The sequence below is a fragment of the Anomaloglossus baeobatrachus genome, chromosome 1 (genome assembly GCF_048569485.1).
Source record: "Anomaloglossus baeobatrachus isolate aAnoBae1 chromosome 1, aAnoBae1.hap1, whole genome shotgun sequence".
In the NCBI taxonomy this organism is placed as follows: Eukaryota; Metazoa; Chordata; class Amphibia; order Anura; family Aromobatidae; genus Anomaloglossus; species Anomaloglossus baeobatrachus.
The window spans coordinates 356,213,695-356,232,447 of record NC_134353.1 but is presented as its reverse complement, the minus strand read 5'-3'; the positions used below and the strand labels follow the sequence as shown (position 1 = coordinate 356,232,447).

General features: G+C 43.0%; 2 protein-coding genes across 2 annotated transcripts in view; both read right to left on the bottom strand.

Moving 5' to 3' along the window:
• Positions 1-2,744: 2,744 nt before the first annotated feature.
• Positions 2,745-4,371, bottom strand: LOC142303258 (uncharacterized). Its single transcript, XM_075344496.1, has 2 exons — positions 4,069-4,371; positions 2,745-3,873 (listed from the first exon to the last, which is right to left on the bottom strand). Exon 2 carries the CDS (start codon positions 3,666-3,668, stop codon positions 2,745-2,747), a length of 924 nt encoding a protein of 307 aa, XP_075200611.1. The 5' UTR covers positions 3,669-3,873; positions 4,069-4,371.
• Positions 4,372-9,281: 4,910 nt separating this feature from the next.
• Positions 9,282-18,753, bottom strand: part of IL12RB1 (interleukin 12 receptor subunit beta 1) — a 159,687-nt gene continuing 150,215 nt past the window's right edge. The window contains exons 14-15 of the mRNA XM_075352434.1: positions 10,627-10,714; positions 9,282-9,653 (exon numbers count right to left, since the gene is read on the bottom strand). Of these exons, the coding sequence (XP_075208549.1) occupies positions 9,282-9,653; positions 10,627-10,714 (460 nt within the window). The remainder of the gene's footprint in view (positions 9,654-10,626; positions 10,715-18,753) is intronic.

Sequence of the window (18,753 nt, the reverse complement as noted above, 5' to 3'; positions counted from 1 at the left end):
CGGCCCAGCGCTTGCTGTTTGCATGTCCTCCCCTAGTCTGACGTGTGACAACTGACCAGGGACCAAACACATCGAGGCCCACGTTAGTAAAAGGAGGTTCGGTACTCAAACGGTCTGCTGGTAGGTCTGCCATTTTTTGGGATTGACAAGAACCACGGAGTTTCCTGCAGATGATACATTTGAAGATGACTCTACTCACAAGCCGCTTAGCTCCTGTTATCCAGAAACCCGCTTCCCGTAGGGCTCCTTCAGTTATCAAGCGCCCTTGATGTCTAACCTGTGCGTGATAATGCTCAACCAGCAGGAAAGCAACATGGCCGTGAGGAACAATGATTGGAGTACACTCGTCATTTTCAAGCTTTGCATTTGAAATTCGTCCCCCGACTCTCAGCAGTCCTTGAGTATCCACAAACGGGTCCAGTTTTTTAAGGGGACTATCTTTTGGGACACTTCTGTGGTTCCGGAGGGACTCTAGAGTCTGGGTATAAGCTTCATGCTGTACACAACAGATGATTGCGTGTTTGGCTTGCGTGAGCTCTTCCACTGTGTAAGCTTTATGACAACGATGCCAGCCTTTGCATGGAGCTGGTCTCGATTGTCTGTTTTTAAAGGATCTAATGACATGTATCAGGCAAGTCGAGGCTCTGTAGGCCGATCTCCAGGTAGAGAATCTGAGGAAGCGGCTGGAATCAAGGTGCCTGTTGGTGATCGTTGTGCTAAGTGTGGAAACTTGAGGCTGTAGCTCTACATCTGATTCGGGTTCGAAGAGTTCATGTGTATGTGTCTCGTGAGCAGTGGGTACTGGTTGATACAGAAATGCAGGTCCGACTAGCCAGTTAGTGTCTTTGAGGCGTGGTGCCGATACCGCTCTGGTCGCATGGTCTGCAGGATTTTGGTCGGTTGGTATTTTGAATATTTTGTCCATGAAAGCAAAGAAATGTACCTCCATTTCTGGCTTCTTTGAGAAACTTGGCTTTAAGTAGGTAAGGCGCTTTAGTGCCATCTCTTTGTTGTTAGGAAGACAGGGTCTTTGTGGCTTGAATGGTAGTGGAGCCACCCAGCTGTCGTTTTCATCCTTGTGAAATCCTTGATCCATTATCTCCAGGAAGGTCTCATCTTCAATGGAATGGGCTCGTTTATAATCTTCTTTGGTCTTTTGAAAGACAGCGCACCCTAGATGATCTTTGTCTCCGTCGCACAATTCATCCATGGCGTATCTGTCTTTCCCACCATCTAAGTGTGCTGAATTGGTGAGATTTTCCTTCACTGGGAATTTGTTGGGGCAGGGTAGGAAAAAGGATGGACGGCCACTCTCCAATGTGTTCGTGTAGAGAGATTGGATGTTGTTCGGCTTGGGAACTTTTCCGAGGCAGACGTCCCCTATAACTACCCATCCTAGATCTAGCTTCTGAGCGTAGGGCGAGTTATGAGGACCGTTTATCTGTTTCCTCACCTTGTGAACTCTGATGATGTCTCTCCCCAGCAAAAGGACCAACTTGGCTTGGGAATTAAGTGCAGGAATGAGATGCGCTATGTTTCTCAAATGGGGATGGTGTAGTGCCGCTTCTGGAGTGGGTATCTCTTCTCTATTGTTCGGGATGGCATTGCACTCGATTAATGTAGGAAGGGGTAAAGATGTCTTCCCATCTAGGGATTCGATTTGATAACCTGTTGCCCTCCTGCCAGATTCTTCACTCACTCCTGTACATGTTTTCAGTGAGTAGGAGCAGCTAAGTCCCTTGATTCCAAAGATGTCAAAGAAAGCTGAGCTGGCGAGTGATCTATTACTCTGGTCGTCGAGTATAGCATAGAGTTTAACCGCTTTTTCTCTGTAGCCCATAGGGTAAACTGTAACCAGACAGATCTTTGAGCAGGATTTGTTAGTGAGACCTTCTCCACAAACTTGAGTGCACTGGGGTGACACTTCAGGAGGTGTACTCTCTGTCTCCTCCCCGCCGTGCTCTGTAAGTCGGTCGATGTGCGTGGAATTCTGTGGGGCTGGTTCTGGGTGTAGAGCTGTGCTGTGCTCTTGACTGTTACACTCCGAACAAGTGATACTGGCATTGCAGTCTCTAGCTAAGTGAGATGTGGATGCACAACATCTGTAACATATGTTGTTTTCTCTGAGGAAGATTCTACGGTCTTTAAGAGATTTTCCTCTAAAACTCCTGCACTGTTGCAGTGGGTGAGGCCTTTTGTGTAGGGGGCACTCTTTGTCTGGGTCAATTGTTAGTGACCCTTCAGGTTCTGTTGTACTGTGGGTCTTGCGTGATGAATCTGTAGCAGACACATTAGTTTTGTGTACAGTGATAGGTGAGCCTCGAGGGTTGCGTACTGGAGCAGGCTTACCTGTTCGTGGGTTGATGGGATCTGCGGTGGAAAGGTCAAAGCTGGGATCATTCCTGATCTTGGCTTGCTGGTGCACAAAATCTACGAAGACATGGAATGGAGGAAACGGCACGTTGTGACGTTGTTTGTAATCTGAACCCCGGTTCAACCATTTCTCTTGCAGACTGTAAGGCAACTTATTCACTATGGGTTTAATACCTCTGGCTGCATCTAGGGACGCGAGGCCTGGCAGGTCTCCTTCAAACTTGGCGACTTGGAGTTCTACCAAGAGGTCGCTCAATTCTCTTAGCATGTGAAAGCTCTTATTAGAGATCTTGGGAAAGTCCTCCAACCTTTTGAAGAGGGATTCTTCTATCCTCTCTGAGGAGCCATAGCACTCATTATTATTATTATTATTATTTATTATTATTAAGTCTCTCCCATAACAGGCACAAACCTTTGCTCGGGTGGTTGATGCTGATATCCCTGATGCGTTTTGCATGTTCTGCTGATTCGTTTCCTAGCCACTTGACCAAGAGATCGATCTCTTCATTGGCAGAAATGTCCAGGCCGGCCGTGGCGTTTCTGAAGGAAGCTCTCCACGCTCTGTAACTTTCAGGACGGTCGTTAAACTTTAAAAGACCTTTGGTGAGTAACTCACGGCGTGCGAAGAACTTGAGGAAATCTGGTAGCTCTTGATTTCTGAGAGGGTGGTCCTGATACATGTTGCTATGATGAGGTCCCAGTGAGTTATTGTTGCCATCAAATACGTTGTCGCCATGATAGTCACCATCGGGGTCCTCCATTTTGGGACGGTTCGCTGTGTAATAGGAATCTACAAACTTGGGTGCAGGTGACACTGATGGTGTTAGGTGGACGGAATTACCTTCATGCTTAACATGGGATGTTTGTTGAATGAAGGTTGATGGCTGAATGGCAGGATTAAGTCTCTCTCTTGGAGCTGAATGTAGACGGTCGTCTGATGCGGTATGCTTTAGCACGTAGTCTGAAGTGCGTTGTGAGATATCCCGATGACTGAGTTCGGGTCCGAGCCTTAACCTGAAACTTTTACTGTCGCTGCGTGCTGCTTCTTCTAAAGCCTGTACTTCAGCTTCTGCTGCTGCTGCTTCTGTGTCTACAGCAAGTTTTGCAAGGTCGGCTTCTAGACGTGCTTTTTCTGTCTTTAATTTCAACTCTTGTTCAGCAAAGGCAGCTCTCACTTTGGCGGCTTCCGCCTTCGCCCTGGCGGTGGCAATTGCAGCGCTGCTCACAGACTTCCTTGAAGCTGACGAGCTTACATGGGAGCGTGTTACATAAACTTCAGATCCTCTATCTGACATGGTGTCTGTATGCGGCTTGACTGCTCTCTGATAGAAGTCGGCGTCTATGCTTCAACCCCGTTAATAGTAGTCGTTTTACTGTTCTGGCACCCTCAATCTGTGCGTTGGAAGACGAGTTGACAGACAGCTTAACTCTTTCCCATCAATGCATTGACTCGGACGCTGGGGGTCCTTTACAACTTTTATTAATGAGATCAGTGTAAAACTACAAGAAATAAATGAAAATACTAAGTACAACATACAACATATCTGAGTTACATAGCATTCCATTTGATACAGGACATGCAGGGTAAATGCACTACATGGCGAATACATATTAGCTAATGACAGGATAATACTTGCAGAACAGACCAACTACATTATAATTTTGATGAGCCCTAACCAGGGGATCATAACTCACCGACTGTGCTATGTAGAGGCAAACATAAGGAGCAGAGATCTGGAGAGATATTCAGCATGCAGAATGTGTGTGTTCATGTAACTGAAATGGCTGCTGAAGAAGAAGGGGCAGAGCCTATGCAAGGTCTGATGGGTAACTACATAAGCCTTGGTAGGACAATTTTCATTGCACAGTAACCAGTGAAACATTAAACTAACTGCAGTAAGACAACATTGTCAACAGATGGCGCTGTTGGATATCACTGGACAAGTGGACAGTATCAATGTCAATTACTAAATGTAATCTTATTACTTGGCATAATAAAATAATTATATGCATTTCTATGAAGGCATGACAAGGAGAACCATTGTGCCTTCACTCTTTTGACTGCTCCTTGTTTTCAGGGTCATACAAATAAATCTAGGTCTCATCCATAGTGACCAGTCGATCCAGGAAGTTCTTATCAGTCCGGAAATGCTGACAAATGGACCGGGAAGGTTTCACTATTATGCTTCTCTGATCTGTTGTCAGTCATTTGGGGACCCACTTTGCAGATAGCTTCCTCATGTCCAAATGTTCATGGATAATGACACAAACACATTCATGGAAAATCCCCATGTTGTCGGCTATTGCTTTAGCTGAAAGTCGTCGACTTCTCCAGTATAAGGTTGTATACAGCATCGATGATCTCTGGAACAACAACCACTCTCGGTCGTCTAGGACGTTCCTCATCAGTTGTGTTGAAGTGGCCAGTTTTATATTTTACCACCCAGTTCTTAACTGTGAAATATGAAGGGCATTGATCCCTCAATGTCTGCGACATATCACCATCAATATCCTTCGCGAACTTTCCTTGCAGAAACAAGAATTGTATCACTCCTCTGCTCTCAGTTGCTGTGAATATCGCATTAGACTCCGCCATTTTGTTTTCCCGCGTGCATAGAACACTGTTGCCATAAGCAACAAACACAAAATTTTGAAAACGTATATTAGACACATAAGGCTTTCATGTGATGTAACATTCGTTACCATAGAAACAAAAAACGATCACAAAGCCAAGGACTTATCAGCAGCTCCTCGTATTTCACAAACTATACATCCAATCTGACAACTAAAGGTATGTATAGAATCAGCATGATAGCACCAGTATAGCACTGGCTTTAGTTTATTTATGAAAATGATGGTGACTGGTTCTCTTTAAGTAAATGCTAAGCTTGACATAGGATGATACTGCCAGATAGAGGGAGTGATTGTTGCAAGGATACCTAATTGAGGGTAAGGTGAGAAATGTTTTCTGTAGGGAACCTTTTGGCTGTCATCATACTGGTATCGGGGGGTCTGATTGTCATAACTGTGGGGGAGGCATAAGCTGGATGTTACTATTTGGGGGCTCTGGATTTGGTTTGAGAACCTCTTTCAGAGTGAAATGTGGCTCTCGAGGTAAGAAAGGTTGGGGGGGGGTCGCTACAATAGAGCATCTTTGAAATAAATTACAGTGGGTAATTCAGAAAATCAGTACTTCCATCTAATTTTTGCATAGTGTGAGAAGCTATCCTCTCCACATGGGCGAATATTCCTGCAGCATGATTTAACACCTAATGGAATCTATGCCCCAATAAATTGCTGTAGTTTTGAAGTATCTGTGTATATGTGTGTTTGAGTGTGCATGGGGCCCACTGAGATTATTTCGCCCGGGGCCCATGAAAACCTGGAGGCAGCCCTGGATATTCGGGAATAGCTCAACACAGAGGATGGGTCGAGGGAAGGCTTTTTGAGGATGGGTGTGATCGAGGCATGTCTAAAGCATGAGGGGAAGACACCAGTTGTTAGTGATAGGTTGAAGAGATGGATTTGGGGATGAGATGAAGACTGAGGTGAGATTTGGGATGAGGTGGGACGGGATTGGTTCAAGTGCATAAATGGTGTGATTTGGAGTGTAGAGAGGAAAGTTTATCTTCTGTCCTGGATGAAAAACTGGTTTTGGGGAAGAGGACTGAACAGTTATGAGCTACTGCTGTGGGGACGGAAGGCCAAAGATTTCCCTAAAGTTGTCAATATTCTGCTTGAGGAATGAGGCAAAGTCTTTGGCTGAGAGGAGAGGGAGAAGGTTCTGGGTGACGGCAGAGAGAATTGAAAGTGTTGAATATCTGTTTTGGGTTGTGAGACAGGGAAGGTATGAGAGAGAAGTAGGTTTGTTTTGTATGTGATGAAGTGCTCATTGGTATGCAGTCTCTTCCATCTCCGCTCAGCAACCCTGGAGTGATACATGTATCAATTTTTTTCGACTGCGGTTTTTATCTCTTGTTGGTATGTCATGTTTCAAATAAAACTACTTGGTTTTGCATATTTTGGCAGAACTTTTTTGATAAATGTGCAGATTATGTTGCATTTCTGCTGCATATACAATAAGAACATGAGTTTCCTAATCCTATTCAAGTCATCGGGAAAAATCTGCTAATAAAACTCACATTATCCACAAGAGAAATTGACATGTTATGGATAAATAAAAACTGCACCTGGGGTCAATTTGTGCTGCATATAAAAACAGTTGGCATGAGATTTCTATAAATCCCATCCACTTTGACGGATGTAACACTGTGTTTTTGCACAGCAAAAATACATAGCATCAAAAATGCACTAAATACTTCTGAGGACTTAGCCTTATGTGTATTCTTATAACAACCCTGCAATACTTTTTTTATATTATTGTTTTTCTTTCAGATCTTCAATACTTAGATATACAATTAGTCTTAATATCCGAGCCATAATCTCATTGTTTGCATGGCAAGGCTTGTAAGTGTGTGTATTTCTGCTCATGGCGCTCAGTCAGTACTTAATAAATTGAGATATTTTGAAAATTTTGTTTCCGTTATTTTGTTTTTTCATCATTTTGCATATCATTAACATAATCCTGTGATTTCCATAACTCCATGACTTTTCCTTTGTGGTGATACAATTCTCATGTTGATTATTGTATTTATTATGAAATTAGCATAAAAATGAATTGGCGGTAAAAGAGAGCATTCACTAGGCTAACTTGAAATCTAACAAAATTTGATGAAAATTTTTTTTTTTTGCCTAAAATACAAAGGAAATGTGTCATTTTTTACTTTATGCCTTTTAGAGATCAGTTCAACTTCAACTTGCTTAAAGGGAACCTGTAACTAGAATTTTCGTTATGAAACTAAAAGAATCCCCTTCTGCAGCTCCTGTGCTGCATTCTAGAAAGGTTCATCTTTCTACTGGCCCCCCTTTCAGACCTAAATAAACACTTTATAAAATCTAACACTTTGGTATGCTAATGAGCTTTGCTGGCCACAGGAGAGGGCTGTATTGCGTCCGTTATTCCCCCTCCTGCCGCTGTTCGCCGTCCCCCAGTGTTGATTGACATAGATGAGGCTGCCGCCCTCATGCTACTCAGTGCTCCTGAAGTCTCGCGCATGCCCAGTGGCACTATCGCGGGACTGAGCACTCTTCAAATCGCCAGCGCCGGTGATCTTATTGCGCAGGCGAGAGATTATGGGCGGGTACTTGGATAATGCTGGTGATGACAATGACAGCCCAGGAGCTGCAGAAGGGGATTTTGTTTTTAGTTTCATAGCGAAAATTCTAGTGACAAGTTCCCTTTAACTGTTCACAACCACAATAATTTTTACCGGGAGTGCCCAAACCTTTGTATGCCACTATAGGTAGAATGTGGAAGAATGTACTATGGTCAAACTTTTTTGACTAAATTCAAAACACCGTGTGTTGCCAAAAACTACCACTGTATATTACACTGAAAACACCATCCCCACTGTGAAACATGGTGGTAGCAGCATCATACTGTGGGGGACACTTCTTCAGCAGAGACAGAGATGCTGGTTAGAGTTGATAGCAACCAGGATAATCCTGGGGAAAAACCTATTAGAAGCTTCAAAAGACTTAAGTAAGGGGCATAGGTTTTCCTTCCAGTAGGACAACGACCCTAAACATATTGCCTGAGCTACAATGGAATAGTTTAGATGAAAGTCAAAATCTAAATTCTTTTGAAAGTTGCAGTTCAAACATTCGCCATCCAATCTCTCTGAGCTGAAGCTAAAGAATGTGCACAAATTTCTATATGTGCAAAGCTGGTAGAGACATAGCCTAAAAGACTTGTAGCAGTAATCGCAGCAAAAAGTAGTCCTACAAGTATTGACTCAGGGGGGCTGATTACAACTGTATCACAATTTTCGGATTTATATTTTTAATATATTTAGAAAACCATGCATCATTTCCTTTACACTTCACAAATACTTTGTGTTGGTATTGAAGCGATGGCTGAGGGACCCCCACTGTGCGGAGTTCAATTACAGTACACAAGACGAGCTTGCAGAAACAAGGGAGCAGGGTTTTTTTTATTAACAGGAAATATATGTATACGCAACTCAATGGGGGATAAAATGTGGAAATAGTACAGTTTAACAAATACTACAATTTCTAGCTGGGCCGCTCCAACATGTCACCCCAGCAATTACAAGTCAATATAAAACGGTTAACTTTGCAAAAAGTATATATTCACAACTACACTGCACTAACAACCTAATCGGCCTCTGCTAATTGGGCTGCGTGGATACCACGCTTAGATTACTGAGGCCTATGCTATGCTCTATTGAGTTCGCACACCAGTAAAAGACTCACTTTACTGTTGAGGGGAACAAGTCCGCTCTCGGGAGCTTGATTCTGTGGTGCTCATCGGTACGCACTTCACCTTGCAGGGCAGGGCGGAACTTTTCTTCTTCTTCCATAGACCTAGGGTATCTAAGGTCCTCTCTTGTCCTTTTTGGAATCACCGACCTCAGGAGATTGTCCATCTGGTACTTGCTTGGTGAATACTAAGGCTCTCTCATGGTCTGGCTCTCAGTCTTTCTCACAGCCAACACCATGTCTCTTCCAACCCAATTTCTCCTGTTCCCACCCTAAACTGTTCTGCCCCTCTTTCTCTGTTTTCTGCACTTTTTGGGCAGAGTTAGCTCAACTGCACAGTTCAGAGGTAAGCGCCGACTGTACTGGCTAGTCCACAAAACACAACACAGAGGCGATCACCATCTCTTAAAGTCTTAGCGTGCTTAAACTTCTTATTGGGGCAACAACCCTACAGTATATCACATAAAACCCCAATAAAATACATTTACATTTAATTAAATTTAAAAATGAATATTTTTTCAAGCAAAGGTGTATATATACCATATTATCCAGAAAGGAGAATACAGCTAAGATTCACTTGTAGACGTGTTTACATCATTTAGGCTTAGTAAGGCATCATTTTCCTTTGGGTTGTCTGTTTGGTGAGGTAGATCATTGTTTATGTTCTCAAAGAACTGATCAGTATCCTTTTCGACTATGGGACTCATGGGAGCAACTTGCTTCCTATACTCAAACTGAAAATCTATCTCCACTTCTGTGTCAACTTCAGTCATTACGAGATCACTATCTAATAGCGTCTTAGTGCGATCCAAATCCTGCATCTCAGTTTCCTTCACAGCTGTCTCAATAGCTTCAGTCTTCATACTGGTCTCTACTATCAATGGGTCTGTATTTTCTTCTTCAGAGCTGGAGGGTACAAGGCAAGGTTGGTTTGAAATCTACAAGTACATAAATAAAACTATATTAGTGATATGTTTCTTTTGTTTCACATACAATAAAACTTGTAAAAACTGTCTGTGTTAGAAACAGTTCTAAAGTAAGCTCCTATTTTTTGTTAACCCCATATTTACGTGTCTTTCCTTTCAATTACAAGTGAACAGGTTTTGGTACCGTGTTAGCCCGTTGAAAAATTATTGAATGTTCTCAGTGAGAGGAACAAAATTATAATCTTGTGATACCTTTTAATGGCTAACTAAAATAAAATAAAGTGATGTTACAAAGCAAGCTTTCAAGACATCTCAGGTCCCTTCATCAGGCATGCCTGATGAAGGGACCTGAGATGTCTCGAAAGCTTGCTTTGTAACATCACTTTATTTTATTTTAGTTAGCCATTAAAAGGTATCACAAGATTATAATTTTGTTCCTCTCACTGAGAACATTCAATAATTTTTCTTTCAATGTTACAGTGAAGAAAAAAATCTATTTTCAATACGGCTCTTTTCCATGTAGCTTGAGGAATGTGAAATGCTTGGCTGTTTATTCAACTCTTACATGCTACAATAGAGACAGCTGCATTCCAAAACGACCCAAGCTAAAAAAAAAAAAAAAAGTACCCTAACCCATAGAATAAATGCCATTTAGAAAAATAAAATAAACTAGTGAAAAGTGTTCAAAAAAGTGATCCAAAGGTGTATAGAAAACAAATATGGTATCACTTAAAAATGTCACTTTGTCCTGCAAAGAAAGTGGGCCCCCAAATTGTTTTTTTTTTTCTATGTGCGGCCCATATACCCAGCCGAGTTTTGGGCCCCTGATCTAGAGTGTTAGAACCATTTTACCATGCACACTACACCTTGTAGTATAACAATATGATGTAATATAACAATAAACCTATTCCTATGTAGTATAACAATAAACACCTTAGTTTTTAAAATCCTATTTCTGAAAATGATTTGTTAGTGGAATACATACATTTTTATTATCACTGGGAACAAATGTTGTTGCAGTACTGTTGGTGGGATTTGGAAGGTCTTGGCATATGCACTGGTTTATTTTGTAGCTGAAAATTAAGAACAATATAATTAGATTTCATAGAACTTTTTCAAGCACTTTTTCATTTATAGTACAAACTGATGTTTTAGGGGATTTGATTATAAAACCAAAGTTATATGGAAGCCAAGGTGATATCACAATAATGATGCAGTGCTGAGGATCATGGCAGAGATACAATGTAAAATATTAGGAAACTAATTATAGACCATGAATATTTGCAATACTTTAGAGTTACAGGCATCATTGGGCTTCTTTTCCCCAATCTGGCAAGGAAAGAGTTAAAACAATATATTGATGATGTCCCTCTCAAGGTAAGGCCAGATAGTGGATATGGGAAGCAGTCATGGTAACGTCTATACAGTTGAAAAGCCATGTACAGTTGACTGCATGTATTTTTTACAGAAAAAAGTATGATTTTAACAGTGCATTTCTTTTACTATTTGCTTTTACTGAATCATTACCACAGGTGTTCCCCATTAATTAAATTGACCCTAGTAAATGTATAGTTTCATATTTTTAGGGTTGAAAGAAAAAACAATTACAGAAAGTTCAACTTGTTGATCCAGAGGAACGCAGAAACCACACAAGGCAAATATCAATTGCCCCATACTAGGGGAAAAATATTCTTCCAATTCAGCAATCAGACCAGTTCTCTGAATGAGCATCCTATCACAGAATCTACTGCCCATCAGTTTATAACCTATACTATTATATTTTTCAAGAAAGCTATCCGGACCCTCCATGTAATTTTCTAATGAATGAACCCTTACAACATCAGGTGAGGGTCACAACTCTCAAACAAGGCCAAAACTTTCAAAATCTTAATATTTTTCAGGTAAATACGATTACTGGGATACCAAACATGCATAATTACTTTTTATTTTAAAAAAAATTCAGATGTACCATGTTCATGTGTTGTGACTTTAGATCAGGGGTGGGCAATTAATTTTCCCATGGGGCCGCATGAGAAATTGGAATGGTTTTAGAGGGCCGGACTAATATAATTAACTCAGTTTTACCCAATACTGTATATAGCATATATACTATCCCTTCATATACAAACAGTAAGTTACGGACTGTGTGACCCCTCGTGGCCCTGCACGCACACATGTCCTTTTTTTCTCTGGCAGCACGGGTGTCACACGGATCGCACACTGATGTGATCTGTGTGACATCAGTGTGACAAATACCAGAGAAAACACGGGTCTTTTTAATAAAAAGATTTTCTATATTTACCTCTCTCCAGCGCTGCTGTCTCTGGCTCTGCTGCCTCCCGCTCCTTATCGCTGGTAATTATACTCACTGAATATTCACTGCAGTTAGCAGCTGGAAGCAGGGACAGCGCTGGGGACTGCATCGCTGGGTGAGTATACAGGTGTGTGTGTATGTTGAGAACCTGGAAGCCGGAGCATCTCGGGGACTCGTCACAGTTCCCAATGAACTCTGATGAACCCATGAAGCTGTAGCGTGGGTGACGCAGGATGGGCATCAAAGTTCATTTGAAACTCTGATGACCTCCTGGAGGTCACTGTGCTTGCAGAATACTCACCTGTCCCTGCGGTGATGTCGTCAACGGTGCTGTGCCCGGTGCTGTCATCGCGATGCTCCGGCTTCCAGGTCCTGAGTGCGGTGAATAATCAATGAATGAGCAGTGGTCAGGAGCGGGAGAGCAGCAGAGCTGAAGAAAGCAGGTAAATATGGAAAATCTTTTTATTTCACAGACTCGTGTTTTCTCCGGTACCTGTCACATGTATGCAAACAGGTACCGGAGAAACGCAATCAGGCCCTGTAATGGCGGTATGGCGCTGCAGGGGGCGGGGAGAGAGCACGTGGTACCCGATGTAACTCCAGTACCACTCGCAGTTACGGGCTTTTCTCTCTGCACGCACGCACACATACATACACACACGCTATATACATATATACACAAACAATCCCCATATACTACATCACTACACCCCCATATACACCTGTAATATACATCACTACACCCCCATATACACCTGTAATATACATCACTACACCCCCATATACACCTGTAATATACATCACTTCACCCCCATATACACCTGTAATATGCATCACTACACCCCCATATACACCTGTAATATACATCACTACACCCCTATATACACCTGTAATATACATCACTTCACCCCCATATATACCTGTAATATACATCACTACACCCCCATATACACCTGTAATATACATCACTGCACCCCCATATATACCTGTAATATACATCACTACACCCCCATATATACCTGTAATATACATCACTACACCCCCATATACACCTATAATATATATCACTGCACCCCCATATATACCTGTAATATACATCACTACACCCCCATATACACCTGTAATATACATCACTGCACCCCCATATACACCTGTAATATACATCACTACACCCCTATATACACCTGTAATATACATCACTTCACCCCCATATATACCTGTAATATACATCACTACACCCCCATATACACCTGTAATATACATCACTGCACCCCCATATACACCTGTAATATACATCACTACACGCCTATATACACCTGTAATATACATCACTGCACCCCCATATACACCTGTAATATACATCACTACACCCCTATATACACCTGTAATATACATCACTACACCCCTATATACACCTGTAATATACATCCCTACACCCCTATATACACCTGTAATATACATCACTACACCCCTATATACACTTGTAATATACATCACTACATCCACATATACACTTGTAATATACATCACTACACCCCCATATACACCTGTAATATACATCACTGCACCCCCATATACACCTGTAATATACATCACTACACCCCTATATACACCTGTAATATACATCACTACACCCCTATATACACTTGTAATATACATCACTACATCCACATATACACTTGTAATATACATCACTACACCCCTATATACACCTGTAATATACATCACTTCACCCCCATATACACCTGTAATATACATCACTACACCCCTATATACACCTGTAATATACATCACTACACCCCTATATACACCTGTAATATACATCACTACACCCCTATATACACTTGTAATATACATCACTACATCCACATATACACTTGTAATATACATCACTACACCCCTATATACACCTGTAATATACATCACTTCACCCCCATATACACCTGTAATATACATCACTACACCCCTATATACACCTGTAATATACATCACTACACCCCTATATACACCTGTAATATACATCACTACACCCCCATATACACCTGTAATATACATCACTACACCCCTATATACACTTGTAATATACATCACTGCACCCCTATATACACTTGTAATATACATCACTACATCCACATATACATCACTAGACCCCTATATACTACACCTGTAAAACTACATTGCCATATACTACATCACTACACCCAAATATTACTCACCAGTTACCCCCCCCCTCCCCTCCACTCCCCCCATTGTTCCCTCAGGTTACTAGTCACCACTCACCTTTCCCTCCTCAGGCACCTCCGTACGGGCTCCCGCTGACATCCTTCTTCTCTTGTACGGCTCCCCGCTGAGCTGCTTCCTCTCTCCGTACGGGCTCCGGCTGCTGCATCTTCTTCTCCTGCCGGGGCGGGAACTTTTCAAATGACACACACGCGCGCCGTACTGACGACATCAGGGCGCGCGCGTGTGTGTCACAGAGAAAGTGCCGGCAGGAAACAGAGGACAGATTCCTGCGTTCCGCTGCTGCACTGTGCGGTGCTGCAGTATCTGTCCTCTGTTCCCTGCCGGCACGCAGCGTGTGATGAGGGCAATCTGACCACGGGCCGCCCGGAGCCTGGAGCTCCGGACAACAGGTCAGATTGCCCTCATCAGTGACCGGCCAGCAAGGACGCCCGGAGCCAGGCGGGCTGGTCACAGAGAGTAGGCGGGCCGGATGTGGCCCGCGGGCCGCCCCTTGCCCAGGTCTGCTTTAGATGTAGCAGAGCTAGATCGTGGGACCTTGTGTGGATTACGTTGTACCTGAAGTGGGGTTTTTCGGGTTAATAAAGGGGTGAAAGAGGGTGTTTTTTTGTCTTTTTATTTCAAATAAAAGATTAATTTGGTATTTTTGTTTATTTACTTTCACTTACAGATTTTACTTACAGATAAATGCCTCCCATTACTAATCTAAGGCTTAGTGGTAGCTGTGATTAACCCCTTATTACCACGATTGCCACCGCACCAGGGAAATCGGGAAGAGCCAGGTAAAGTGCAGGGATTTTTGCATCTAATGGATGGAACAATTCTGGGCAGCTGCAGGCTGCTATTTTTAGGCTGGGGGGCCCAATAACCATGGGTCTCCCCAGCCTGAGAATACCAGCCCCAACTGTCGAGTTTAAATCATGGCTGGGTATCAAAATTGGGATGGGACTGCACGCCGTTTTTTAAAATAATTTGTTTAAATAATAATGAAAAAAATCCAGATGTGGTTCCTCTTATTTTGGTCCACAGCCACGATAAGCGCAAGGGGACTGCAGCCTGTAGCCATGGGCTTTATCTGTTTTGGGTATCATAATGTGGGGGGACCTGATGCTAAAGATTTTATTTATTTATTTTTATATCATGATAGACACACACATAGCATCTGTGATTGGAAGCAGTCAACTGACACGCTGACACTCAGGGTGGGGGCGCGTCTGACTGCAACCAATCACAGATGCTAGTGGGCGGGGAAAGCAGTGCATATGCAATGAAGGTAATGAGCGTCCCCGGAAGTGCATGAGCAACCAGGAACAGTTACAGCTGCACCAGAGCTTCAGTAAGTATAGCCCGCTTGTACCTATCCCCCTATCCCTTCTACCACCATTTTCAATCACCTGATTCTTGTCCCCATAGACTTATATGGGGACCAGCATCTGGCCAGATATCCGGGACCAATCCTATGTCAGAACTGAGTTGTTGTTTTGTGTTAACTTGGTTAGACCCGCTATTCCCGGTTATCTGCAAGTTCGCCCATCACTAGTCATGAGTTAAGCTTGATGGACTTGAGTCTACCTTAAACAGCATGAAAAATTATAACATTGGTCCTTGTGCTATCTGGTAAAATATTGGATAGTCCTCATCCATGTTGTATGCTTGTGTGAGCAAGCCATTACACATCCCACAACCATGTCTATTTGTACCTCCGAGTTAGTTTGACCATCTTTCTCTCATGTCATCCATTTTGCCATCGTTTTGCCTCTCTGTTGCATCCATTTTTTTTCTCATTCATTTTTAAAAACTGAAGCAGAGGTAAATTGTCAAACTTTTTTTTATTCATGGATAAAACTCATATGGAATATTGAAAAACAAAGTACGTCTTCTGTGTTTCTTCCATTTTATATAGAGCCCCATAGATTTTAATGGCAGAGTCTGATTAGCAAAACGGATGACAATGGGACAAATGCCATACTCTGGAAAAAAAATTGATTTGTGACTCCATTATTTGATTTATTATTTAACTTTTTGGTTCTCTTTGTTTGAACAATATGAGGGCTTTTTATCTTTGGGACAAACTATATATAACTTTTGTTGGATTACAAATGTCAATTTGATTTCTTGTATGATCCTATATTTTGGGGGGAGGTAATATTTATTTTTTACAGCATTCTTTGTGTAGGATGTACAGTATCATTTTTAAAGTTTGCAGTGGTACATGTGCTGCATACAGTTACACACCGAAATTGCTTAGTGGTGCTAAAATACCTGCCTTTATAATTTTAGCTCATTCACTACATATGGAGCTGTGAAGGGCACTAAAGAGTTGAAGCGGATAATGTCAACTGAAAACATGTCTTGGACACATGACACAACATACATAATAGCTACGCAAAGCACAAAAATTATATACAGTACATACAGCTTCTCATAGGTAGCAGACATGTGGGTGCTCCAGTCTTACATACTGTTGACCTTTTACAATAGACCATCAATATCAGATTGGTGGTAAACTGACACCTGCCACCCAGCTGAAGTTCAATCATTTCAATAAAAAAATTTGTTTAAAAGAACTGAAGTCCTCAGTGGTTGATACCTTTTAATGGCTAACTGAAAAGATGGTAATAATAGCAAGCTTTCGAGACTACTCAGGTCTCTTCATCAGGCATGGTATAACACAAAATCTGAAGAGTCACATATTTATACACAACAGGACATAGAATGGGGCAGTAAAAAAAAAAAACAACCAAGTTATATAAAACAGAACTATCTATCTGACCATCCGAGCGTGTCACAGCCTGGACCAGACCCTTATCAAAGGACAATAAAACTTTCACACTGAACTGCAGCAAAATTTATGGCCACAACAGTTTGCCCCCCTGCCATAGAGATAGTTCTGTTTTATATAACTTGGTTGTTTTTTTTTTTTGTTTTTTTTACTGCCCCATTCTATGTCCTGTTGTGTATAAATATGTGACTCTTCAGATTTTGTGTTATACCATGCCTGATGAAGAGACCTGAGTAGTCTCGAAAGCTTGCTATTATTACCATCTTTTCAGTTAGCCATTAAAAGGTATCAACCACTGAGGACTTCAGTTCTTTTAAACAAATTTTTTTATCTCTACTGGCTAACACGGTACAAAGATATATTTTACTTGAATCATTTCAATGGCATTTGAGAAGCAGACTCTGAGAACCGCCACTACGTTGTACATGGAGCTTTGGTTTTCCAGCTCCATATACTATGAGATTCTGGAGGCTTCATCTCTACTGTTGCGGCCTGTTTGCGTACTGCAGTTGGCAGCAAGGGAGTTGTCTTAAAGCAGCAGGATTTTGCTCCCGAAATTATTTGTGCCGCCCCCACGTCAGCAGCCGGGCTGCTCGAATCCGGATTTGCGGTCTACTTCTTAGCGCAAGGTTATCGGCATTATGGGCGCAACTGCCGCGGGTTCCGATGCCGCCGCATCAGCGTTAGCCTGGTCGGGTAGTGGCAGCACCGCCACGCTTCCATCATCTGGAGCAGACATTCTCGCGCGCGCCCCCTCAGTTTTCACTCAGCACTCTTCTTGATGCTGTGGTCCTCTGGGAACTTTTGGTTCCGGCCTCACACTCAGGACGAAGGGCGGGGCTTTTGCTTCGCGCACTTTCGCGGGGAAGATGGCGTTTTGGCGCGAAAAGATGGTGGAAAATGGCGGCATTGGCGGGAAACGGGATCTTGACTCGCGGCTTTCGGTCTTCAAGGCACACGTCACCCAGGTAAGTGGGTCCTGCTCATATCCTGTTCGTGACGCCAGGAATTTGAGGTGTGCTGCCCCCACCATCAACAGCCTGGCTGCTCGGATCCGGATGCGCGGTGGCTCGATGGGTGTCCGGACCCGGGGGTCGTGCGGCCACTCAAATGAAGGGGGTATTTACAGGGGATTATGAATGTAGAGTTTGTGTGGAAAGATGAAGTACCACCGCTGCCGTTGGGAAGTACCCAGGGTGATGAAACTGGCAGCCAGGTATTGCAACCCTCCACGGCTAGGGGGGATGCCCCCAAAACCAAAATGTTCGGGACACCGCTGCCGCCGAGGAGAGCTAGTTTGGGTCCCGTCCCCGATGGTGTTGCCTGATGATCTGTGACCTCTTCCCTGGCACTTTGTCTACTTCTTAGATGGCCCTGGTAGCGTAAAACTAATCGGGTTCCACTCCCCAGTGTGGCTAACTGTGGGAGCTTGCTCTCAGGGTTCACGCTTGGGATTTCCTGGACCGTTTTGTGGAAAGTCCTATCCCCCTCGTTGCGTTAGTACCCCGATTTTGGAGCAGGTGGAGAGCGGATCTTGAAGGCTCCGTTCTCGTCGGGTGAATTGTCAGGTTGTATGAAACTACTCCCTGACCTAGGTTCCACGTACCCCGTTGTGCCCTGGTCACAGCCCGGAGATGGTACAAGGCCGCCGTCTGTCCTCCTCGACAGTTCCGTGCCCCTTGTCACGATCCCCTGCGACCGGGGGTCCAGCTCCTACTAGGCCCAGACCACCGTCTGACACCTAGTTACTTCCAAGGAGCCCGGCTCCTGACCTC

Coding starts and splice junctions, on each gene's coding strand:
- LOC142303258 (XM_075344496.1), bottom strand. CDS start 3,668: ATGTCAGATAGAGGATCTGAAGTTTATGTAACACGCTCCCATGTAAGC.